Source organism: Bidens hawaiensis, unplaced genomic scaffold (assembly GCF_021521415.1).
Source record: "Bidens hawaiensis isolate Kalapana, Puna unplaced genomic scaffold, B.hawaiensis_p1.1 tig00010577_1, whole genome shotgun sequence".
NCBI lineage: Eukaryota > Viridiplantae > Streptophyta > Magnoliopsida > Asterales > Asteraceae > Bidens > Bidens hawaiensis.
The window spans coordinates 362,718-390,285 of record NW_027491810.1 but is presented as its reverse complement, the minus strand read 5'-3'; the positions used below and the strand labels follow the sequence as shown (position 1 = coordinate 390,285).

The 27,568-nt window shown below is 36.7% G+C and overlaps 1 protein-coding gene across 1 annotated transcript; it reads left to right on the top strand.

The window, feature by feature from the left end:
• On the top strand, nucleotides 1-26,506 carry LOC143535730 (uncharacterized). The gene is made up of 2 exons (XM_077029906.1): nucleotides 1-128; nucleotides 26,128-26,506. Exons 1-2 carry the CDS (start codon nucleotides 1-3, stop codon nucleotides 26,504-26,506), a joined length of 507 nt encoding a protein of 168 aa, XP_076886021.1.
• Nucleotides 26,507-27,568: the final 1,062 nt, after the last annotated feature.

Here is a 27,568-nt window from a genome sequence, read left to right as displayed (position 1 = left end):
ATGGGACCGTTTCCCACATCTAATGGTAATAAGTATATTTTGGTAGCAATTGATTATGTGTTGAAGTGGGCTGAAGCCCAAGCATTGGCTACTAATGATACCCGGGTGGTTGTGAAGTTTCTGAAAAGGTTGTTTACTCGTTTCGGTACTCTGGGAGCTATTATTAGTGATCGGGGCACTCATTTTTGCAACGCCATCATAGAGAAGGCATTGGCTTGATATGGGGTTACTAATTGTACCTCTACCACGTATCACCGTCAAAAGAATAGTCAAGTCGAGAATGAAAATATGAGGGGTGAAGAGGGTTTTGGAAAAGACGGTGGGAGTAAGTCGAAAGGATTGGTTGGAGAAGTTGGATGATGCGTTGTGGGTGTTTCAAACCGCATACAAATCTCCCTTGGGTACTATACCGTTCATGCTTGTGTATGGTAAATCTTGTCATCTTCCCGTTGAGTTGGAACACCATGCATTCTAGGCATTGAAGACGGTTAATATTGATCTTACCGAAGCTGCTAGGAAGAGGTATTTTTAGATTCATGAGTTGGAAGAGGTTCGTGATGCGGCATATTGAATATCAAAGAGAAGACGAAAATCTTACATGATCGATGGTTGAAGGGAGGTAAAGAGTTTAAGAAAGGTGATATAGTTTTGTTATTTAACTCTCACTTGAAGTTGTTTGCAGGTAAACTAAGATCGAAGTGGACAACCGTACTTGGTGAAAGAAGTTTTCCCGTATGGAGTGGTGGATCTAGAGAATCCAGATGATGGAACGTCTTGGAAGGTTAGCGGTCATCGTTTGAGGCATTATCTTGGAAGACCGGAGGACTCGATCGAGATGGAGGAAACTCTTCTCAATCCATCTCATTAAATCGTCACACGAAATTCTTGAGTGAAAACTCAAGTGTAGAATTTGTAATTTCTTTCAGATTTTTATTTTTAATTTATTTTTATATTTCTTTGAGTTACTAACAATAGTTTTTCGTAGTTTTGTTTTGTGTCGTTGAGTCGTTTCAAGGAATCATTTACGACATCGAGATGGGAATCAACGAGGTATTGAAAGTTTCGGGTAAGTTTTACATTTGAAAATAATATAAAATTGGCAAAGGAACACTTGGTAATTTCCCAAAAGTTTTCTATGGCGAAAAAATGGCTTCAAAAACAGAGAAACTCGCTGAAAAATACCCCTCGTCGCACCGCACAATGAGGGGAGAACACCAAGCCGTGTAGCGCGGCTTAGTCCATGGCCACCATCACCAAGCCGAGTCGCGCGGCCAAGTGATAAGGTCCTGGTCGCGTGGCGCGGCCAAACCCATATGCATATTTCAATTTTTTTAGCATATTATTCTCACTTTTTCTCATATTTTTCAAAACCCCATTTCTCCTACCTCTCAATACCCACGAGCCCTAACCCCCTTTTTCACCAAATCCACCATTTTTTTTTATCCAAATCACTAGCATATCATCATATGATCATAACCCACCATCAATATTCACTTAATCTTTATCATTTAAGTCTTACTCACCACTTTGCATTATGAATTTTTTGCTTCATATTCCTTGTACTATCCACATTAAGGTATGATTTCTTGTAATTTTTTGTACTTGGTTTTGTATTTTGAGTCTTGTTTTATGGTTTATTAGTTAGTTTTTGTAATATATTTTGTCGGGTTTGTGTGAAATTGTCGGTTTTTTGAGTTAGTTTGTGGTTTTTTTGGTGGCGGGTTGGACTAAGTTAGAATACCATTTTTGGTTGAGGGGATGGTTTGGTTTGGATCTTTGTTAGATTTTTGGTTACGGGTGGAATGGTTTGGTGTTGCGGAATTACATATGGGTGCGGTTGAGCCGGTTTTGGTGTTCAGGTTTGCATTTTGGTTAAGAATGAAAGTTGATTGTTGAACACTGAGGCTTCATTGTTAATAGTTTGGAAAACAAAATTTTACAAATCATATTTATTTTGGTTTTCCATTCATTTGTGACTCAATGTTCGGTTTAAAACACTTAGGCTTAATTGGGACAATTAAAGTGCCGGGGGGAGGTAGTGTACATTGAGTCAATGTTGTAATGTAGGTTAGTTTGTTTGACTTTGTTTTGAAGTTTTGGATATCTGTTGACTTCGTTTGATACAAAGGCCACTCGTTCGTACTCAATTTCCATTCGAACGAGTTAGGTCTTAATTATTGTGTACCCGGATATTAATTTTCTCCCCTTTGGCTTTTATTTGTGTTTTCAGGATGTCAGGTGAACGTTCCTCGCAAGGGGCGGCAAAAAGAAGATGGGGGCGGTTCAACGTCCACAAGCGGGCCGACGGTGGTTGAGATTGCTAGGCCGAAGAAGAGAGTTATTAATTATCGAGAAGGAATGGTGACCTTAATAAGAAAAAGTTCAGAAATTTGTGAAAGTCTATTGCTCCGTTTTGCAGAAGATTCAGATGAGCATGAAAAGTTGGATAACTTATTAGTATGGATTTGCTTATACTTAAAACGATTTATTGGAGCGTATTGAGTGAAATTGATCAGAGGGAACGGATCGGGGAGCTGTTAGTGTCTATATTAACGTAATTTTAGTTAATAATTTTATAACTACTTCTGGCACATCATGTAGTTTTTTGTAGTTTTACTTTGTTTTTGTGTTTTTAAGTTTTTCAGGACTGACGGAGCTTGAGCGAGAATACGGGTTTCCGGAAAGAGTAGAGTGAAAAAAAGACAAGTGTGATGATGGAGCAGCAGCGTAACCGTATACTTTGTTTTTATTATTTGCTATTTATTGTTCTTGTCTATTGATTGGGATGGTTGGTTTGGTGTGGATCTTTGGAAACTATTTTGAATGCATTATATCTATTAAATTGGTTGGTTTGATGAGATAATTTTTAGATTTGATATAACGTATTTTTGCTGCTTCGTTCGTGTGTAAGAGAAATAGGTACTTTTTCCTGAGCATGTTAAGAGTAGGAGGGCATCTTTGAAAGAAGACATTGGCATTATATTTCACGCATATTACCAGTTAAGTCTTTTCCATTATCTAGCTTGTATTTTTTTTTATTATTTATAGGTTTTTAGTTTTTGTAGTCCGACTTTATTTTATTTTATTTTATTTTAAGTCGTTCTTATCCTTGCATGGAGGGCAATGCAAATTTTAAATGTGGGGATGGGACGCAAGAGTTTTACTAAAAAAAGATAAAACAAATAAATAAAAAAATGAAAATATATAGACAAAAATGTTTTGAAAAATGTCCTTTGAATATAAATTTTTGCACTACAATGATAGATGATAGAAAAAATATTGCCTTTTCAAACTACTAATAATATGAGATAATTTAAAAAAAAGGTACTGTTGGTACATAGATGTCAGTAGTTCATAGTCTAGCGTTTGTAATCGAGTCTGTAATGTAATTGTGTTTAAGTTTATCTTTATGTATGTAAGCGAAGTTGTCAACAAGTTCGCTTAGGCGAACTTGTTGAACACGCGAAGTTGCTGACAAGTTCGCCTAGGCGAACTTGTTCAACGAGCGAAGTTATTGACAACTTCGCCTGTGGCGAAGTTGTCGTGTATTTAAGTAACCTACGGGTTACTGTTTACGGTTGGTTTTTTTGAGAGTTTGTTTTAGAGTTCGTGATAGTGTGTGATCATTTCACGTGTCAAGTGTCTGTAATAGACGTGGTTCGAGTTATAATATAACGTGGTTTCGTTTGTATCGTGTGTTCGTGTTTTACGTATTCTACGCTCGTAACTACCTACGCAGGGATTCCGCACCTGCGCAGATAGCGATATCCCGTGTAAGATCCGTCCGGGAACCTACAATTGGTATCAGAGCTTAGGCTCGATTGTGAGGTTCGGGATTTCACGCGGGTGTAGAAAACGTCTCGTTTGACCTATTCGCGGGACACGTTTTCGTTGGGATTGTGTTATACTCACCTTATACAGTCATATTCAAGCCGTTACACTGACAGGAAACTGCTAAATCGTCGAAAACATATCTGAATATTTTCAGCGTTCTTCGGGCGAAGTTACTGTTCTTCAGGCGAAGTTGCCGCCACTGGAAGTAGGGTTTCGGCGAAGATATAAGGCTAAGCGAAGTTATCCACAACTTCGCATACCTCATAAGTTCGCCTAAGCGAAGTTATCCTCAACTTCGCTTACCTCCTAAGTTCGCTTACCTTAAGCGAAGTTATTCTCAACTTCGCCAAGTCACGCGAATTTAAGAATTTTTCAGCGAAGTTAACACTTAAGCGAAGTTAGCCTTAACTTCGCCTATAGTACTGTTTGGAAGATTTTTTTTAATTTTCGGGTTTTTCTTGTTTTCGCGAAGATGTCGCCAATTAACATCTCTGAATTAGTCAAAATGGAAATAGAAGCGGGGTCGGCTACTAAGGCCCCAAGGTTGATGAAAGGAACTGACTTTGTAGCTTGGAAGGATAGATTCATTCAGTATATTAAATACCAGGATGCAAAGATGTGGGTGTGCATCCAGGATGGATATATCCCACCGACAATGGAGTACGAAGGTCGTGATGTGGTTAAGAAGTACAGCAAGATGGAGGAAGAAGAGAAGAAAATGTATGAGGCTGAGAGCAAGGCCCATGCTGCAATTACTATGGCTCTTCCTCAAGAGGTTCTCCATACATTCAGGAAGTACACTTCTGCACGAGAGCTTTGGGATGCTCTTGAGAATAGATTCGAAGGGAACGTGGGTATTCGTGCCTCGAAGATTAAGCTGTTAAAGACCCAGTTCTCTGTATTCAAGCATTTGAAGAACGAATCACTCGATGATATTATCACCCGATATTATCATCTAATGACAGAGCTGAACAACTATTCGATTGCTTACAGAGAAGAGGAAATAGTTGAGAAGCTTCTCGATGCTCTCCCACCGAAGTGGGAAATGTACACTGTTCTAATGAGGGAAGACAGAGACTTTCCTAATTATGATTTGGAGACAGCAGTAAACAAGCTCAGAACCTTTGAGCTTAATATGGTTCGTAAAGAGACACCAACAGATCAGATTCAAGACCCTGGTATGTATGGTGCCAAAGTTAACTCAGGCTCAAGTTCGAAGTCTGAATCTGCTGCTTACTACTCCAAAGGAGAGTCTGGTTCTAACTCTTCTCATGAAGGAAATGTATCAGTAAACATGAACGGTGATGTTTGCTTTGTTGCTGGAGGATCAAGTGCTTCGAAACCTCAAGCATCCACAAGTAGTTTCTCTCCCAGTGCTTCAAGCAATAACTACACTAAGATGCCAATGAGTGTCAAATCTGCTGAAGAGCAGTTTGCAGTCTATGCATCTTTTATTGCTTCTTAAGAGAACTACATACAAGGGAAGATTGTGGACCCTGCTGTTTTGGAAGAAGACTATGACCAGATCGATCCTGATGATCTGGAGGAGATGGATCTGCAGTGGCAGATGGCGATGATAGTCAGAAGAGTGAAGCGTTTCATGAAGAAGACTGGCAGAAAGTTCGTAGGTGGAAAGCCAGGATTTGACAAGTCAAGGGTGAGGTGTTACAATTGCCAACAGAATGGACATTTTGCAAAAGAGTGCACTAATGCACGGGTAGAACGTAGTCAGGGGAGGACTACACAGCAAAGTGGAAATAACAATGGGAATAGAGCCATGATGTCTGATGCTGGTGAATACAACTGGAATATGTTCTCTGGAGAACTCTTTGAGCAAGCTCACATGGCGAAGGTTGCAGCTGAAGAATGTGTGAAAGCTGCTGAAAATGAAAAAGCCTTCATGGCTGATGATCAGAACACCGAGGTATGTACTAAACCTATCTGTACTAAGTGTGAGAACTTGTCTGAACAGCTTGCAACAATTACTGATCAGTATGTTAAATTGGATGCCGAATTTAAAACCTTGAAAGAAGATCATCATTTTACAAAGACAAGAGAAAATAATTATAGAATAAAAATTAAAGCGTGTGAAAAGGACGTTAAAAGTTTAAAAACAAAATTAGCTGAAAAAATTGATGTGATCGATCTAAGCTACGAGGTTTTAGAAGAGAAAACCAAGTTAATTGCTGAGAAAGAAAAGCAGATTGCTGATCACCAGGTAAAAGTGGTGGAACTAAATAGGAAACTGAAGCAATTCCGGAATTCCTCTGCTATTCTTGATCACCTCGTCAGTGATCAAGGTTCCTCACCTAAGAGGGGAGGAATTGGTTACCATGAGGTTCCACCACCATATAACCATAATTACACTTTCAATCCTAGTGTTCATGAATCTGTTAATTGTGTAGCTGATCAGACAGGTACTGCTAAGGAAACTGGTAAAGTACCGGAAGTTAGTAAAGGCGAAACAAGTTCGCCTGTCTCAAAAATTAAAATTTCAAGTCCAGTCTCATCTGATTCGGATAAGTCATCCGAGTCGGGTAAGACAAAAGAGAAGGAAGTATTACCCACTAGTGGAGAAAAAGTTAAATCAACTCAAAAGAGTACTCCACTCAACCCATATGTCCCGCCTTATGTGAGACGTACGGGTGGTAATACTGCCTCCACACCTAAAACATCTGCTGAAAAGAAAGCTGAATATAGATGTTGTTTTCGATGTAATCAAACAGGGCACCTTGTTGCTGATTGCCCTCTGAAGCAGCGTTTCAGAGAGGTGAGGCCTAAGAAAACTGAGACTAAGGTTTTTAGTAATCGTTTAAATGTTAAAAATGAAAACCATTCAAATTTGAGATATAATACCGGTTTTCAAATAAACACATCTCGTTTTCACACTACTAATAACCAAACCAACTGCTATAATTCTTTTAATTCTCTTAATGTTCGTCAGTTTGGTTGGCCTCACTATCAGTCTCCAAGGAGGTATCCTGTTAGGACTCGTGAAAATTTTCCTAATGCTAACTATGGTCAGTCAAGGTGTGTGAGTTCTGATAAGGAGGTTAGTCGACCCAAGACCAAGAGGTCTTGGGTCCCCAAATTTTAATAATCTCTTTTGTTTGTGCAGGAACAGTTGAACAGGGCTTCCAATAATCTTTGGGTTGTGGACAGCGGCTGTTCCCGGCACATGACTGGTAACAAGAATTTGTTACAAGATTTAAAACCTGTTCAGGGAGCAAGAGTCAGTTTTGCCGGTGAGAGTGGTGGCAGAATAACTGGAAGGGGTACGGTAACTAACGGGAAAATGACGTTAGAAAATGTGAATTTTGTTGAAGAACTTAAGCACAATCTGCTGAGTGTGTCGCAGATTTGTGATAAAGATTATACCGTACACTTCACGAAGACTGATGCTATTGTGTTGAAGCCTGGTTTTCAAATACCAGAAGAGTGGATAGTAATGAAGGCTCCACGTGATCGAAATACGTATATGATGGATCTAAGTTCAACTGAAATGTCAACGGAAGAATCGTGCCTTTTGACGAAAGCAAGCGAATCGGAATCTGAACTGTGGCACAGGAGAATGGGGCACATTCATCTTCGGAAGATGAACCATATTGTCAGACATGGGCTTGTGTTGGGTGTTCCCTTAAAAAGTTTTAATTTTGAAGACAAATGTCTTGCGTGCAAAAAGGGAAAGCAGCACAAGAAGTCCCATCTCACCAAGAAAGTAAACTCAATTGCTAGTACACTAGAGCTGCTTCATATGGATCTCTTCGGTCCTGTGAATGTAAGAAGTCTAGGTGGTACAACTTATTGCTTGGTGATTACTGATGACTACTCACGATACTCGTGGGTATACTTCCTGAAATCAAAGGACGAAATGGCTCAACTGGTGAAGAATCTGATTACCAAAGTTGAGAACATTATGGATAAACGAGTGAAGTTCATCAGAAGTGACAATGGTTCTGAGTTTAAAAATTTTGAAATGGAGATCTTCTGTCTGTCAAGAGGGATTGAACACCAATTCAGCGCTCCGTATACTCCGCAACAGAATGGAGTGGCTGAAAGGAAGAATAGAACTTTAATTGAAGGAGCCAGAACAATGCTGGCTGATTCGAAGCTTCCGGTGGTGTTCTGGGCTGAAGCTGTTTCTACAGCTTGCTATGTCCTGAATAGAGTGTTAACGGTAAAAAGACTTAATAAAACATGCTACGAGCTGATGCATGGAAGAAAGCCCAATTTGTGTGGACTTGAAGCTTTCGGGTCCCCGTGTTCAATTTTAAAGGCACATTCAAAGTTTGGTGAAGCAGCCGATGAAGGAATCTTAGTCGGCTATGAAGTTGGGACTCCCAACAGGCGTGTCTTTAATACAACGAACGGCAAGGTTGAAGTGGTATGTAACACCGACATTACGAGTTACAGATCGCCAAGACCGAGCATCGGACCTCCTGGGATTTTCGACTATGATAGGCTCTTCAAGTCTTTTAACATACCTGATTTGGTTCGTACAGAAGAAGAAGAACGTGTTGCTACGAAGATGATTCTAGATGAGGAGGAAAATTTGGCCCATAGACAGCTATTTGATGATTGTCAACCTTCCTCATCAAATTCTATTGGTTCCCCTACTGTCTCTCCTGAAGATGAGTTTATCAATCCTTTTCACTCTCAGCCAGAAACAACCATTGATGAGCTCTCTACTAATTTAGAAGATAATCTGCATGTCGGTGCTGTGCCGACCACGAGAATTCACATAGATCACCCTTTGGAGAATGTTATAGGTGATGTGTCCTCCGGTGTACAAACCAGAAGTAGCTTGAATGAGCACACCTGTGTTTATACAAGCATTAAAGAAACGGGTATAATGAACGAATGTTTGTACTCATGCTTTATTAGCCAGATTGAACCGAAAAATTATCAAATGGCTCTTAAGGACAGCTCGTGGGTCGAGGCCATGCAAGAAGAGTTGGCTCAATTTAAGAAGATGGAAGTTTGGACTTTGGTTGAAAAACCAAGGAATGTGCATGCGATAGGCACAAAATGGGTGTTTAAGTGCAAGAGAGATGAAAAGGGGATCATTATAAGAAACAAGGCGAGGCTGGTCGTTAAAGGATTTAATCAGCAAGAGGGGATAGACTATAATGAAGTGTTCGCTCCGGTGGCCAGGTTGGAAGCGATACGATTGTTTTTGGCGTTTGCTGCTTTTAAGAAGATGAAAGTGTTTCAGTTGGACGTGAAGAGTGCGTTCCTCAATGGGAAAGTGGATGAGGTTGTGTATGTTGAGCAACCTCCGGGTTTTCCTGACCCAGACTTTCCTGATCACGTATACAAGTTGAGCAAGGCGCTGTATGGATTACATCAGGCACCTCGTGCCTGGTATTCAACGTTATCGGACTACTTGCTAGAAAATGGTTTTGAAAGGGGTTTGATCGACAGTACTTTGTTTGTGAAGAGAGAAGGAAGTGACTTCCTGCTAGTTCAAGTCTACGTGGATGACATCATATTTGCTGCATCAAGAGTCTCCATGTGTCAGGATTTTGAGGCCGTTATGAAGAAAAGATTTGAGATGAGTGCTATGGGTGAACTAACGTTCTTTTTAGGATTGCAGGTTGATCAAAAGAAGGATGGGATGTTCATTCATCAAACAAAATATGTTCATGATGTCCTCAAGCGCTTCAAGATGGAGGACTCTTCTCCATTTGACACTCCAATTTGCGTCAACCACAAGTTGGAAGCTGAAATAGACGGTGACGCAGATGTGGACCCAACTCAGTATCGGGCTATAATAGGTTCTTTGATGTATTTAACTGCTTCTAGGCCTGATATAATGTTTGCTGTTTGTCTTTGTGCTCGTTTTCAGGCAAACCCAAAGGAATCTCACATGAAGGGTGTGAAGAGGATTTTGCGGTATCTCAAAGGCAAGCCGAAGCTAGGGTTGTGGTACCCGAAGGGAGGAGACGTAGAACTGGTAGCATATACAGATTCTGATTATGGAGGATGCAATCAGAGTTAGAAGTCGACAACAGGAGGATGTCAGTTTCTCGGTGGAAGATTAGTTTCATGGCAGTGCAAGAAACAGACGTCAGTCGCAATCTCAACGTGCGAAGCTGAATATATGGCAGCATCCAACTGCTGTTCTCAGGTTTTGTGGATTCAGCAACAATTGCGCGACTATGGTCTGAATTTCTTACTCACTCCTATTTTAATTGATAACACTGCTGCTATCTCAGTAATTAACAATCCCGTGAAGCATAGTAAAACTAAACATATTGACATTCGTCATCACTTCATACGGGATTGTGCTGAGAAGAAACTGATCAAGGTCGAAAAGGTCGATACGCTGGAAAATTTCGCTGATTTATTTACAAAAGCGTTTGATAAATCCAGATTTCAAAACCTAATTGAGTTGAACGGGATGATCAATCCCGAGTAACCATGTTTTTGTGTTTAAAAAAGAAAAAAAAATTTTGAACATCACTATTGCTTAAAATTAGTCGGTTACCTCAGTTTGATGGACATATCCTCGGATATGTTTTGGTCCTCGTTTCTACTTAGAGAATGAGGGTCGCCATTAACCAGATGACTGAAAGTGACCGGGGCGGTTATGATGTGTTTTCTTTCTGTCGCTGAAAATTAGTCGGTCATCCTTAGTGAGAAGGACACATACTTGTATGTGGTCGGTCCAGTTGATCCATTGGACCTTCGGGATTGCCGTTTACCTGAAGACTTTGACGTGATCGGGGTGACTGAAGTCAAAATTTTTTGTGGGAAATGAAATTACTTTTCAAGTCTAATACTTCGTAAGAAGTTCTTTGGTATGTTTAACAGAAAATTGATCCAACCTTGGAAAATGATATATATACTAACTTTGTGTGCTTAACTAGTGAAGTTATTAGGCTTAAAAGGCTTTAGGACAATCATTGTATGTCAAGGTAACTTTTTATGGTGCGTAAAAGTAGATGTGATACAAATTAAAGTTTACTTGATTTTATGTGGAAACTCCTTAAGAGTTTTGCGTGTCTTCATGTATATCTTTCCGAATGATAGGCAGAAAAGTGATTACCTAGTCATACACGAGCCCGTAAGTGTTCTGATTCACGTGAAGAAGGCGTTTCAAGACACTGCAGTGATCCAGATTCGGGACTTGCAGTTGCTTATTACTCTGAAGTCTATAAGAACGTTTGAAAAAAAAAAATTATTAGTACTTATGAAGTTATTGTAACATTCGAGAGTTCAAGATATCGAGACTTCTCAATCATGGAGTAAGAATGAATACGGGTTCCAGACATAGAATACTTACAAGTTAATCAGACACTATGGGTCGAAGTCAATTCGGGGTGACTTGGGGAAAGCCAAATACGCTTTGAGGATAGATAGGAGGCATCAATATTTCTGAGTTGTTGCCCACTTAAATTTTAAGAATTAATTGAACCTAACTCGTATCACAGAAACGATGAAAACCATCTTAAGTATATTACCTGCTTACAACCTGTCTCTATATGTCATAATACAGCTAAACACGGATCTATGTAACAGTCACGTAGTTAGTATGATTCCTGTTAGGATCTTTTCTGAAACGTGGTGTCCCTGACTAGACTGAAATTTGATCCCTTATTCGTTAAATTTTATAAGTTTTTCCTATTTTTGTAGTTGTATTATTTTATAACTGGTTACTTAGACATGATCATATTTGTTTAACTCTTTTTGGAAGTTTCAAATGTTAATTGCAAAATGTTCAAACTTAAAGGTTTGATTTTGAAATTATAGGCGAAGTTGTTGAATCAGGCGAACTTGTGCTTAACTTCGCCTAGGCGAAGTTATCCGTAACTTCGCCTGAACTACACTGACCCTATATAAGGATTTTTAAACAGTGACTTCATTATTTTCAATCATCCAGCGAACTTAAGCTCAGCTTTTCCGGCGAACTTATCATCTTTTTCCGATTTCGATCTTCGTTTCCAGTTTCTATTATTAGTTGAGGGTACGTGTTGTCGATATACCTCACAAACATGTTCTTTCATTGTCGTTTTTACCCGGTTCGAGACCTCGGGTCGTCGGACCTTCAAAACCGAAACTTTCAAAACTTGTGTTAACGTGTGCATGGACATCCTTCTCATCTAAACATCCTTAATTTCATGTGTTTTGATGTCCTTGATCGTCGGACTAAACCGAAATCACCGGATTTCCGGTGGTTGGAATCCTAACAGTCGCCGATTCAGATGTAGGCGAAGTTAGGGTTTTATGCGAAGTTATCTGTAACTTCGCCTGGGGCTAAATTTCGCTTGAGGCGAAGTTATCCGCAACTTCGCCTGAAGCTTAATTTCGCCTAACACTTATCTTCGCCTGAGGCGATGTTGTGATAAGGCGAAGTTAACATCAACTTCGCCTAGACCATTTTACTTAAAATTACTTAGACGAACTTACAGATGAAGCGAAGTTGTTCCCAACTTCGCCTCATCTTTAACTTCGCCTATACATGTTTGATCACAACTTCGCTCATGGTATAAAGCGAACTTGTGAGTTGCTTAACGGTTATCTAACTTGTTTCGTTTAGTGCAGATATGGCTGCTGTTGGAGGAGCTGGTGGTGATGACGGTGACGATCAGAGGCAATTCTTTCCAGCTCATAACCAGTTCATCACTCTAGATCCAGATGCAAAAGGCGTGGAGGACTACAGGGAGATTATTACTTTTCTCCTGCGCTCAAGAATATTTCACGCTATCACAACTACCCTGCCTATTTCACTACCGAATATTGAAGACTTTTGGCAGACGGTAGAGTATGATTGCCGGGTTGAGCCCCCGGTGATGCGAGCCACCGTTAATGGTCAAGTTGTTCAGTTTTCCTCTGAACACATACGGGTGGCGTTGCAATTTGGAGAAGAAACAAGAGATGACCCAACGGAGTTTGTTGCTCCTTTTCGTGATGGCGCGTTCCTAAGGATGGGGTATTCAGGTCTCTTAGGGGATACACAGCGAAGGAAAGGATTTTTATTAGATCAGTGGCGCTTCCTAATGCACGTCATGATAGTATGTATGTCAGGACGGAAGGCGGGCACTGATGGAATGGGTGCGACGATGCAGTCTGCTATGACTGCCCTGACTTATAATAAAAGATATTCTTTTAGTCAGATGATCTTTTACGAGATCGATCGTCAGAGGAGGGCTGTGGCACGTGAGCGGTTTACAATGTATCCACGATTCCTACAGATGATTTTAAATCATGTGGCTCCGTCGCTACCTCAAAGACGCCCTATTCGATACGTGGAATGTGTGACGAAACGTATCTTTGCTCAGTGTCGCACTTCTAGCGCACGAAGCAAGCCTGAGCTGCGTCCCAGGCATACTCCGCTTTTTGGGTATCTTATAAACCCGGAGTATGTGCCTGCGGCAGGGGACGAGTTTAGGGACCCAAGACAACAACAGGCGGCAGCACCCCAGGCTGTTTCAGCTGCGCCTGCTGTATCTACTGCTGTATCTGCTGCTGTGCCAGCTTCTGAGATTGATCTTGACGCCATGTTCGGCGGGCAAGGGTTGTTTGATATGGACCGAGTTGATCCACATGAGAATATTCAAGTCTCGGGTCCACAAGCTGATTTTGATGATGTGATGGAAGAGGCGAGAAGGATGATGGTGAGGCATGAGAGAACGGTGGGTAAGCAGAAGAGAATTGTTGACGACGACGATGAGGAAGATGATGAAGAAGAAGCTGTGCAGCTGGTGAGAAAGCGCTCACGAAGGGAAACGACAGGTATGGGATTAGGAGCCGGAGAGACTTCAAGGTTTGCACGTTTTGCTCCACCTGCCTTGTCTGGTATGTCCCTTGTTCCTACCTCTGTGCAGGTATCGAGTACAAGCGCTACGGTTGTTCCCGTAGTGGCTATATCGTCGGCTGACATTCCATCGGTCACGGCCGTCCAGACGTCGGCTCCAGCAATTGTGTCTCTACCACCTCCAACGCTTACTCCATCGGTGGTAGTAGCACGATTTGTTGAGTCTACGGTCACCACTACTGCAGGAGTATCGGGTACGGTACCACCTGCGGACACGCCCAGTTCTGACTCGGAACGGATAGCTTCACTAGAGCGGATTGTAGCTGAGCAGTCAAAGACTATTCAAAGCCTAGTGGAAGCAAATCAACTGCAGGCATCCCTCCTGGCTGAGCACGGGAAAATAATAGATGCCTTGAAGGAGTTCTTGGCATCTCGGGGGGAGATGAGCTGTAGAGGAGATGAGTTGAGGACCAAGCGTAGAGAAGACCGAGACGATGATCCCAATGCACCGGAAGGTGCAGGTGGTGAGCTGCCAAGAACCTCACAAGCTCTTGGGGCTTCCACAGCTGAGGGGGAGTCTACCGAAGCGGCTGGTGGTGATGATGTAGTGATGGTGGAGGATGACGTGATCGATGCGCTGAAGGAACTTGATGATGACTTGTTCAGCGACGATGTGTTATTTGATGAAGATGTTCTGCCAATCAGTGAGATTGAAAAGATTGGTGCAGAAATTGTGGTTGAGAATGTGATAGAGGAAGGAGAAATAGTTGAAGAAAATGTCGAGCATGAGATCCCTGTGGTTGAACAGTCGACTATATGTAAAGATGCTGCGGTTGACAACACTGAGTGGGAAGAACAGCCAAACTGGAAGGAAGGCTGCGCTCAGTGGTTTGTAAAGACGAAGAAGCCTGCAGTACCAACGATGTTCAAGAAGTCATACAATATAAAGGGATATGCAGAGTCGAAGAAAGGAATCATATGCGGGTTGTACGATGAAGAGTTGAGATTATTTGTGATCAAACGTTACGACGGCATTCAGTACTTCAAGAGGATGTTAAGATCCCTGAATACCTTACCGGAGTGTGAGGTGAAAGACTTAGCGAGACTGGGGCTGATAAACAGAAGTAATGATAATATGGTGAGGATGATTGGGAAAATTGTTTGGAAGGAGGCCATCAAAGATAAAAAGTTTGAACTTTTAAAGCCTCAGAAAGGGAAGTTAGTGGAAGATAAAGATAGAGGGATGAGGGCAGACGGCAAACCATGGATGGTTATGAAGTATAAACCAGTCCGTAATTTAAAAGAAGTGCCGATGAAGGTGATGCCCAAGAATGTCTTAAAAGATTTGAAATGGTGGTACGTGGACTGTGAGACTGCTGAAGCGGTCATGGAGGATGAAGATGAGCAAGAGATTATGAGGGTGTATGATCCTATGCACTTAGTCAATCTGTCTCAAGCTGACTTGCAGGTACTACACGCTAAGAAGATTTTCTACATTCCTGCTTGGAAAGAGGAAGCTAAGAAGTACCAGAAGCTGGTCTCTGTATGTGTTAGACAGGGAGTGCATGCTTGAGGGGATGCAGAGAGAAGACGAGAGATTACAAGACACAAGCTTTGAAGATCAAGATATGAAGCTACTGCCAAGGGGGAGTCTGTTGGTACATAGATGTCAGTAGTTCATAGTCTAGCGTTTGTAATCGAGTCTGTAATGTAATTGTGTTTAAGTTTATCTTTATGTATGTAAGCGAAGTTGTCAACAAGTTCGCTTAGGCGAACTTGTTGAACACGCGAAGTTGCTGACAAGTTCGCCTAGGCGAACTTGTTCAACGAGCGAAGTTATTGACAACTTCGCCTGTGGCGAAGTTGTCGTGTATTTAAGTAACCTACGGGTTACTGTTTACGGTTGGTTTTTTTGAGAGTTTGTTTTAGAGTTCGTGATAGTGTGTGATCATTTCACGTGTCAAGTGTCTGTAATAGACGTGGTTCGAGTTATAATATAACGTGGTTTCGTTTGTATCGTGTGTTCGTGTTTTACGTATTCTACGCACGTAACTACCTACGCAGGGATTCCGCACCTGCGCAGATAGCGATATCCCGTGTAAGATCCGTCCGGGAACCTACAGGTACTAAGCTTAGGATGTGTTGGTAGGGTCAACTAGTCTTGAAATGTTTCTTATTGCATATTTTTAACAAACCTAATTAACCTTAGATTTTGTGGATTCTCATCCTAAGAGGGGATAGTGAAGCTAAAATTCAATAAGGCATAGGGACTATTACCATAAGCTGATTACCCTAAGTTGGGGAGAATTAAATGCACTTAAAATTAGCACACCACTCCGTATTATGAAAATAAATAAAGAGTGGTGATGCCCCGTAATTTCCAATTTATACAAGCTTAGAATTTAGTTATATATATTTAGGGTTAAAGATGCCTAAAAGCACAAAAAGTTTTGAGTGCACAAACGTGAAATAAGTGCAAAGTGAGCGAGAAAGTTATGAAAATGCTAAAGAAGCACTCACTATAAACAAAATGTTAGAAAAAGAGGCCAAAAGACACATACTAGACAGGGCGGAGAGCTTACCTGTTACCTTGGGGATGGTTTCTCTGAGGATATACTATTGGGGTTCGAGGTTTTTAGTCAATAAGTATTTTTAGGAAATATTAAGGGTGAAGGCCTTGAACCGTCATATACTGGGTAAGAGCTCGGGTGAAACAAGTCATGGGCCGAAATCCGATAATATAGTTTTAAGTTATAGGAAATGCTCGTACGACCTCACTTGACCTATCATCTATAAAAATTCCACCTAAGTGCATTTTTTTCTTAACATTTAGTGGTTCTTATCTTATGGTGATAGGTTGAATCAGTCTATTTCAACCCGATTTTTAATTGTCTTTATTATGCTTGAGATGGGGGTAAGTGGATAACTCTAAAGGTGTGAGACCTATAGGTTTTTTATATCACATGAACTTAATCGATTAATGTGCGTGAGGGCTTGATAGGCTGGTGGCTAGTTTAAGTAGACAACAATATAGTGCTAAATAAGCATCATTTCCTCCGTATAGTTTTTACGTTTATCTAAGCATTAAGATAACCTATATGTTTTTAAGATCAGTTTTTTGATTATGATCCCGTTGCATAAGTCTTTTTAGGGGCGAAAAAAGAGTAAGTGTGGTGATATTTGATATAGTGCTAAATAAGCATCATTTCCTCCGTATAGTTTATATCATTTTTGATTATTTTTATTTCGTTTTGATTTTGGATTATTATATTACTAACTCATTTGTTTCGTGTGGATCCCGGGACTTATACACGGCTCAAACGAGTAAAAACCAAGAACCGGACGAACCAGGAATGAGACAGACCGGACCGACACAAGAATTGGACCAATAAGAGTAGGACGCGTCACGCAACCAGCTAACCGAAGGAGGTCGTGTGACGCGGCATGCCTATATATGCCCATTTTTGGTGTTTTTCGAAGTGGAGTCACGCGAGCTAATTAGTTTTGTTCTCCATGCGACGCAGTGAGCCCGTTTTTTAGAAGGTATTGTCCGTCTGAAGGTTTTTGAGCCTCTAATCTTCTATATAAACATCATTATTATATCCATGATAATAACACACGGCCTCTGTCGTTTTTGGACGAATTTGGTGCTCAAGATAGAAATTTTTTCAGGATTTTGAAGGCTGGGAATCATTGGTAAAGTGCTTAATCAATTGGGATCAAAGACTACAGGTCTTATCACCCTTTTTCATTCGTTTTCTACTTTTAATTTAATGTTCACCATGAATTCCATCTTTTATGTTTTGTTTGATTTAATCATGACGGGCAAAACATTATAGACCGCCTAGGTATGATGAACTTATGTTGATTTATTATTTTTGTTGAATTTTGCGTTTGTTTATGGATTTATGATCAAGTAAGAAGTTTATTGTTATTCATTCGATGCGTATGTGTCTTTAGGATTGTTTTGATGAGTTTTGTTGTTTCAAAATGTCTTTGGTGATTATTTCATATAATAGTATTTTGTTAGATCATCTACTGTGTTTTTTTTTTTTTTTTGTAGTTTGTGGTTGATTTGCAATAAAACCATAGGAACAATAATAATTAATCAAGTAGACCTAAGTGTGCTGCTAATCTAAATTGTTATAAGATGATAGATTATTTGATAGGTCTTTGTTGGTTCTTCTTGAGGAGTCCGTCTTGGTTTGATTTGTCAACTTTGTCTATTGAGTCAAATTAATATGTTAAGCTACCTTTGATTTCCGCGCTGTGAGGTAGGATTTCTTATAGAGGTACTTTTCATAAAATAAATTAACGACCGTGAGCGAGTCTAATTAAACCGGTAATTTTAATATCTTATTATGGTTTCATAGGTGTCTCCTTGAGAAGGATCGAGGGTCCTGTTCGATTTCCCATTAAGTGAATAGTTTAAGATCCCGGTTCCGTAAAATAACATTTTTTAACTATTTGATAATTGATACATTAGAGATTCTAGCCTAGGTGGTTACTTGTCATTAATTGAATTAAATCTGAATATTAAGTTAAGTAGTGTCTAGTTATATTAATTAGTTTTATTTAGTTTAAATTTAGTATTTTAGTAAAGCCCCCTTAATAAATATAAAATAAATAGTTGTGTCAGTCAGTTGAGTTTAATTAGCTAATTTACGTAATTTAAAGAGTCTGTGGGTTCGATATCCAGAGTTATTAAATTGTACTAGAGACGAACAATACACTTACCGGTTAGTAGTTTTTAGTTAAGTTTAAGAGTCTAGAATTACTACTTAATTTCTAGATTAGCTTTTATTTAGTTAATAAATTTATAACTATGTTTATAACATCATGTATACCCAAATAATAATTAAACTTAATGAGAAAATTGATCATGAAAACATAAGAGCAAAATATAAACAAAGTGTAACTTTTCTCCAACTCTAAATAAGCCATTTTTCATTTTTCATTTTTTTTAATTAGAGTCATTTATATTGAGTCAACCATTCTAATTATAATGTTTAACAAAATATATAATCTTATAAGTTATAATATCACTAAATCCACTTAATAAAAACATGATCGATCAGCTCAATTTCATAATAATTTATTTACTTACATCACCCAATGTTGCAATATATACATTAAAAGGTTCATATTGTGAGTGGGTTGTTTCCTTTAAAAATTTTATCAAGGAAAAAAAAATTAAAATGCATATTAAAATTAAAAACGTATTTCCTTTTCTTCTCCAACCACAAATAAATAGGCATGTTTATTGAATTTTAAATTAGAAACATTATATGTTCAGTATTATGCAAATGAAATATATACCAGTCATAAGGAGGAAGAATCAATATTAAAGTGATCATCAAAGAGTAGCGAATTGTTGGTAACTCACACATCCGACAACTCCGATAGAGATACTCATGACGATCACAAATATTATCTAATTAGTATATTTAAAAAGTTTGGTGTCATAAAGATTTTTTTAATTTTATTAGTTTAGTTTTATTTTTATAAACACAATTTTGACATTTTACCAATTGTGATAAGTTGGGTATGGTGGTTGTTGATATTTTTGTTAGAGTTTAGGAAAGGAGATTGTGAGGAGTGCGCAAGTTCAAGCCCCACTTATAGAAGTTTCTTTTGCCAATTTTTTTTTTTCATGTGAAGACTTTCTTTGAATATCTTTTTGGTTTTTATTATTATTATTATTTTGTTTTTTGATTTAAAAATGTTAATCTATCAAAATTATTACTTAGGTTTATTATCGATGCCGTAACGAACCCTATTGAATTCGCGTCGGTTTGCTGTCGCCCGTCCATGTTTTACCGATCACACAAACGTCGTTTAAAATATGTTATTTTTCGTATCATAAGCTATACAAGGGCCGCTAATATATCATATTCACGTTTGTTCTCCGCCTCGACATGTGGGTTTTTCTTTTTTTTTTTTTTGCTTTAAATATGTTATTTTGCTTAGTTCCGGTTACATAACCTGATGCCGATCGAATTTGTGTTGGCATATAAACAACCAAACATTACCTGCCCAACGCAACGCGCTCGGTAAGTCACCTAGTTATGAACAAAACAAGAAGTTAATCCGGTAAAATCATATTCAATACAATTAATGTTTAAATCTAACTAAATAATAACTGTTATTATTTCTAGTTTGTCTCTTCTCTTCTTTCCTACAAATATTTAACTTTTAGGGCACGTTCGTTTCACAGAATTCATGGGAATTCAAAGGAATTGGAATTAAAATCCCATGACATGGCGTGTTCATTTCGATGGAATTGAAATCTTAATTTCCTTTTGATGCGTTCGGTTGTCAAGGAATTGAATTGGAGTCCAATTCCTTCAAATTCCTTTAAATAAAGGGATTCTAAATTCTTCTTATATGTGGAGGATTTCAAGTGAATTCGTTGGAATATTTTGTCGAGTTTTTTTTTTTTTAACGAGAACAACGAATAAAATATTTTGGTTTTTTTATTTTTTTTTGTTTTCGATTTATATTTTGAGTTATGAATTTTTTATTATTATTTTTGAATATTTTTTTGAGGGGTTTTTGATCTTAATATAAAACCCTTAAAAAATCATAAGACAAAATATAAATAAAAAACAATAAATCTAAAAAAACTAATGTGTTTCCGCCGTAATCCTCTTTAGAAAGAAAAAAAATCTCGATTCCAATTCATTTGTCAAACGAACACACCAAGAATGGAATTGGATTTCAATTCCTTCGAATTCCAATTCCTATTGGGATGTTCAGATTCCAAATCCAATTCCTTTAAATTCCAAATCCTATGCAAATTCCAATTCCAATTCCATTTCATTCTATGAAACGAACGCACCCTTATAGAATTTACTTTTTACGACAGGAATGGATCGGAATAGTATACGCTGCCGTTTGCATCACATCTACCTATACTATTAAAGCAAGATAATTTTTTTCACGTGTCATTTAATTAGACCCTCCATATAAGCTCCAAGTGTGCAAGTTTTCATTTTTATAATTTTTCCTTCATGAATGATAAAATAAAAAATTTGTTGTTGGTGAAAATTGAACTCACTACCTTGCTTTTAAAATGTTTATCGCTTACCAACTCAACTTGGATGAATTGATATTAGGCTTCTCTTTTTCTTAATTAATATAGATTCACAACCTTTCATTTTATAATTTTTAAAATGTAAATTCAAATTGTTTTTACTAATCTATATATTTTAGGAAAGTATTTATATCTTATGAATTAATAGGATAAGTTAATAAGCATATTATTAAATTAAATTTTTTATTTTATTTTTTAATCACCCGAGTATCACTGAGGCTCTATCCTAATAATCATATATTCAACCCATTGATGACTTTTATTGTCCTTTAAAACCTTTTTTCAAATTGAGATAATGGACGTTGTGGAAAACGTAAATTCCTTTGTTTCAAACGAAAAACTGATAACATCTTTCAGTTAAGAGCATTAATAATTATCTTTTTCCCTTAATGTTACTAGATAGATAAATTAAGATAAGAAAACGTGTCATTGATTCAGTTTCTCTTATGGCGAAGTGGTATCCAAATCTAACGATAATTCGAGCTAACTTCAAACAGCAACTCATGTTGATAACGTATTATGAAACAAGCCTAATAGCTCAAGAATATGAGAAAGAGTTGTAGAGAGAAAGATAGAAATTTCATTAATCATGTGTATATTACAATGAGATGTATATATATGAGAAGATAACTTAGAGAAAAAGTCAAATCTATATTAACTATTGATAACCACAATAACATATATTTATAACATTAAATAATTATTAGACAACCTACTTAATTATTTAACTTGAAATCAAGGGAAATGTTAAAATACAAAGGAAGACAAAAATGTGAAGTGTGAGAATAATTTGTGACCACATAAAAAACTACTCAAGAAAAAATTCAAATAAAAATAAAAAAAATTCATAACTCAAAATATAAATAAAAACGAAAAAACCCAAATGTTTCCTCAATCATTCTCTTTAAAAAAAACGACGAAAAGACACGATGCCGAAATCAAATACACAATGACGAAAATGAGCAAAAGACGCAATTATAACTAATAAAAGACACAATAGATTGCAAAATATAACACAATCACAAACAAAATATAACACAATGTTGAGTAATATAACAAAATATATAAAAAAAGACACAATGTCAAAAAAAAAAGACACAATCAATGACGAAAATAAATACAATGATAAACAAAAAAGACTCAATGATCTTTTTCCCTCAACAATTTTTTAACGAGGAAGACGGTGGAAATATTTTTATTTTCTACTTTTTTTGTTATTATTAGACTTGAGTTATGATTTTTTATAACTTTTTTAGGGTTTTTTTTTTGTGTGACTATAAATTCTTCCCATACTTCTCATTTTTATCTCACTTTGTAGAATAATTTGACCATGAAATCAAAACGTCTAACTATTTATTGTTATCATTCATGTTATAAACCATTAATATACAATTAAACATTTATTAAATATCACTTTAATTCATTTTATTTAATAACATCATAAGCCAAAAAAACCCTAATCGATCTCAAATTCGTTACAAATCTCTAAAACCCTAGTTTAATTAGATATTCACAAACTTAGATTACAACTTCTATATAAGTATGTTCATTTCATGGTCGTTCAATATAAACAAAACAAACCAAATATCAACATGGCAAGGTCTTTGATTTTCACTCTCTCTTTTGTGGGTTATGACCACTGGTAACTTTTAGTTCCTTTGGTATTCTAGTATAACTAATTAGCTCTAAGTCATTCAAAATGGAAAGTGATATATTTTTTTTTACATCTGCAGGTATGAAGTTGCTAACAGCGCAACAATTTTGTACCGAAACCCACTTACTACCCATATTTGAAAGAATGGGATGCACTCGTCTATGCTTCTTGCTTTATGGAATTCATTCATATGGAGAATGCAAGAATTTTATTAGGTGTCGTTGTTACCATTGTTGTCATGTTAAAGCACACTACGATTCGTCAAGTTTCTCCCCTCCATTGTCGTATTAACTCCTCATACCATTCTTCAAACGTTAAGACTGTAAACTATAGAGTGTTATTTGTGATTTGATAATAGAAATTGCAAAGTGAAATTAGGTTGAATCGAATGGCATAAAATCCACTCTTGGTCGTATAATTGTTTTTTTTTCATCTCATCCAGACTTTTATCTAGTCAGGTTTCATATTTAATATATACATCCTCACTCATTCAAAAATAAACAAATAAATAAATAATAATAATAATAATAATAATAATAATAAATAGTTATCTCTAGATGACACTATAGAGTTTGTGCAAAAAAATATTACCTATTATTCTAGTTGGATTCTCTTGCTTGTTGCATAGAAATTCGTTGCACGAGGGGATTCGATAATGTATAAAATATAAAATAATGTTCACAAGATTATTAGATTGAATCGAATAGAATTCACGAACGTGAAATTGCGAGTTATTGTTTCAGTACATGTATTGAAAAATTCCCATGCGTATTGCAAAATTTAAAAGTTTAATTATACAAAGCTTGTCATGCCTAAAAGATAGAGATGTGGTTCATTTAATAGTCTCAACCAAATTAACCAATTAATCTTTGGTTTATCGGTTTATTTTATTCGGTAAATTTTTCGGTTTTCGGCTTAATTTTTTTGATTTCTAGTTAATAACCGAAAGGGTTAACTTAGAAGTATATTAAATGAATGCATAATACATGAAATAAGGGTATAAATACATGAGATGGTGGTATAAATACATAAGATTGAGGTATACATATATGAAATATTGGTATTAAACATGAAATGCATGAACTTAATGTATAAAAGATAGAAATATTTGAAAACCGGTTTTTGGCACGTGTTCAAGCCTTTTACCCCCTTTTTGTTACACTTTTTATTTAAAATTTTTTTTACACATTTTAATGTTCAGAAAAATATATAAAATTATTTTAAAAGTTGTTTTATTTCTTAAAACAAATCATAAAAATTAAAATCAATTTTGTAGTATTTTCTTTTATTTAGATTGATTTAATTAATTAAAATTTATTAAATTTGAAATCTTCATCTAAATAAGAATATAATATATTTAAACCTATAATTAATAAATCAATTTTGTTTAAACATCTTTTGCTTTATCTCTTAATATAATATATTTTGAATTACTTTAATTGTTCTTTTCCAATTAAATTAATAAATTTAGTAATTAATTAAATTATTTAATCTATTAAAATTCCTATCAAGTTATACTTATTTGAACAAATGAACATTTTTGAATAAAATAATACCAGAAAATTATTTATAAAGCATTAGACTTATAATATTTAAATAATTAACTGAGTAAATTAATTATCACGTTATTTTCAATAATAAAAAGCCTTTAAATAATTAATAGGCAACCTACTTAATTATTTTACTTTAAATCAAAACATCTAACTATTTATTGTTAGTATTCAGATTTATTTAAGTTTTATAAACCATTAATATGCAATTATTCATTTATTAAATATCACTTTAATTTATTTTATTTAATCACATCGTGAGTCAAAAACCCTCATCGATCCTAAATTCATTATGGATCCCTAAAACCCTAGTTTAATTAAATATTTACGAACTTAGATTAGAACTCCTATATAAGTATGTTCATTTCATGGTCATTCAACATAAACAAAACAAAGATCAACATGGCAAGGTCTTTAATTTTTATCACCTCTCTCTTGTGGATTATGATCACTGGTAACTTTTAGCTCCTTTGGTATCGAGTATAAGTAGTTATCTCTAAGTAATTCAAAATGGAAAGTCATTTATATTTTTTACATTTGCATGTACGAAGTTGCTAACAGCGCAACACTTTTGTACCAACATTCACTTACTACCCATATGTTAAAGTCTTGGATGCACTTGTCTATGACTCTCGCTCTATGGTATTCATTCCTCTGGAGAATGCAAGAATTATATTAGGTGTCATTGTTACCTTTATTACCAAGTTAAAGCACACTACGATTCATCAAGTTTCTTCCCACCATTGCCATCTTAACTCCTCACACCATTCTCTAGACGTTAAGACTGTAAACTATAAAGTGTTATTTGTGATTGGATAATAGAAATTGCAAGGTGAATTTAGGTTGAATCGAATGGTATAAATAAACTCTTGATCATTTAATTGGCCTTTTCTTCATCTTATCTAGGCTTTTATCTAGCCAGGTTTCATATATAATGTATGCATCCTCACCCTTTTAAAAAAATAAATAATAATAAATAGTTCTCTAAATGATACTAAATAAATTGTATAAACTATTACTTATTATTCTAGTTGGATTCTCTTACTTGTTGCTACGGAAATTCGTTGCACGAGGATACTTGGTATATGTATAAAATATAAAATAATGCTTTGTAACATCCTGCTTTACGAGTTAAAAAATATTATTAATAATACATAAAGAATTCTTTATTATAAGAATATGAACAAGTATTTAACTATGGGCTTTCAAGATCCATGCGCTTATTATGGGCTTAACAAAATCCCTAAATATTAATACCCACAATGTTGTGGGTAGAATTTTCAAGAATCCTAACAGGCATAATCCTCAAGAAAATTCTCGTAGTGTCTTAGGATCGCAGACAGGCCGGATCCTCAGTAAGTTTCGTTATTAATTATCATTATCCTTTCACTCTTGACTTGGTCTTGCAGGCAGCGGTCAGAAATTGATGTCTGGCTGAAGACTCGGTCAAACATTGAGGATTGTGGACGTTGGGGGCTGTTACAATTAGTTTATGGCAAAGATACACAATTCGTAACCGCTCCAAGATCTTCATCAGCCTTTAATGCTCATTATTTGTCACACCTGACCGCCGGGGGGGGGGGGGTGGGCTTTCGTGACCAACTGGTATCAATCATGAGCAGCGAAAAATAAATAAACTTAAAGGAAATTCATAACTTGCTAAGAGTTTGCAAATTCAAAGGTACGACTAAAGCAAATGGGTCAACCATGATCCTTAAATTCTCTTAGGTGCATAGCACCATTAATTAGTCTAGGATACCATCTAACGATTGCATCTTTATTTATCAAGTAGTCCTCCACAACTACATTAATTGTTATTGAGAATCAGAGCGTCTACAGTTCACTAAGGTGACTAGGGCATGACCGGATTCCTCTCCTCAGTGGTTAAGTTACCTGAAAAGTACATATTAAAAGACGTCAACACATTGTTGGTGAGCTCGTGAGTTTAAGACACATTATAATAAAATTGCCACATCATGGTATATCAAATACCAAGTCCACAATCAAACCTGCAACTAGCATAAGTATCCCCAACTCATACTAGAAGTTAAACCATCCCAGGATATCGCCCTGCTAAAAGAAATAATCAAACAAGCAAGTTATATGCCACAACGATCCGCAGATCTCGGTGTGGTTTACCCAATGTATGGCATAGAAGCCATATGATTGAGTTTAACATTGGCGAAAACGTGATGCTTAAGGTATCACCTTGGAAAGGAATTATCCGCTTCAGAAAGAAAGGAAAGCTGAGTCCAAAGGACATTAGACCGTTTAAGATTGTAGATCATCTTGGTGAGGTAGCTTATAAGCTTGAGTTGCCAGCAGAATTGGAAGGAAGTCACTCTACCTTTCATGTCTCTCATTTGAGAAAATGTCTAGCTAATGACACATCTCTCGTTCCATTGAAAGACATTGAAGTAGATGAACGGTCAAATTACGTTGAGCAACCGTTGGGAATAGTTGATAGAAAAGAGAAACAGCTCTGTCACAAGATCACTCCTTTAGTTAAGGTGATATGGAAACAACGTAAGGGATCAGATGCTACTTGGGAAGTTAAAGAGGAGATGCGAAAGTTTTACCCGAGTTTGTTTAGTGACAGGTTTTGGGGATGAAACCCGAAACCTCTTTTAAAGAGGGTAGACTTGTAACATCCGACTCTTGTAGAAATAATAAATAAAGGAAATTTATTTATAAATATGTGTTATTATTTAATTATGTCAATTAATAATAAGTTGGGTGGTAGGCTTTGACATAAAACATGGACCTAAAGGTGGTAATGGGCTTGAGGTTCATGGGCTTAGCATATATAAGCTCCTTAAACCTCCCTTAAAACCCTAGATCTCATAATCCATCTTTGCCTACACACACTTAAAACACACACACTCTCCATCCTCTATGTAAATCCGAATCTAGAAACAAGAGGAACGAGCAAGAATCACCTAGTATTCGGTTGTCGTGCATTCAAGTATAAAGATCAAGATCAAACTCGTGTCCGAATCCAAATATGAGCCGGTCTCGAAAAAGGTATGTTTTAGCTAAAATGGTTTACTTTTCGTGTACGAATTTGCATGAACTTGGTAGGATGATAGATCGAGTCATGATTAATGATAAAGTAACGAACTTGATAACAAATAGGTTAGTTGGCTTAGTTCGGGTAAAATGAGTAGTGTTTCGGTTCGTAAAAGGATGGGTAGATAAAGTTGGTTTTACATGAAATATCAGGATGAGACATTTTTTAAAGTCTCAAAATTTATGATAAATGAGCTATTTGGACTAGTTCGTGTTAAGCAAGTAAGGTTCGGTTCATAATAAATAATGAGAATACTGGTTTGCGAATGGGAATGCCAGTTTGCAAATAGGAATACTAAGTTGCAAACGGGAATACTAAGTTGCAAACATGAATACTAACTTGAAAATGGGAATAGTAACTTGTAGATGGGAATACTGATTTGCAAATGGGGATACTAAGTTCCAAATGAGAATACAAATTTTCAAATGGGAATACTAAGTTGCAAATGGGAATACTAATTTTCAAATAGGAATGCTAAGTTGCAAATGGGAATACTAGTTTGCAAATGGGAATACTAAGTTGCAAATAGAATACTAGTTTGCAAATGGGAATACTAAGTTACAAATGGGAATGCTCTTTTGCAAATGGTGATGCTCCTTGCAAA

Bases quoted from the DNA above. Each gene is read 5' to 3' on its own strand.
- LOC143535730 (XM_077029906.1), top strand. From the start codon at position 1: ATGGGACCGTTTCCCACATCTAATGGTAATAAGTATATTTTGGTAGCA. The intron at 129-26,127 runs GTTGTTTACTCG...TATCCGCTTCAG, and splicing joins GTTGTGAAGTTTCTGAAAAG to AAAGAAAGGAAAGCTGAGTC.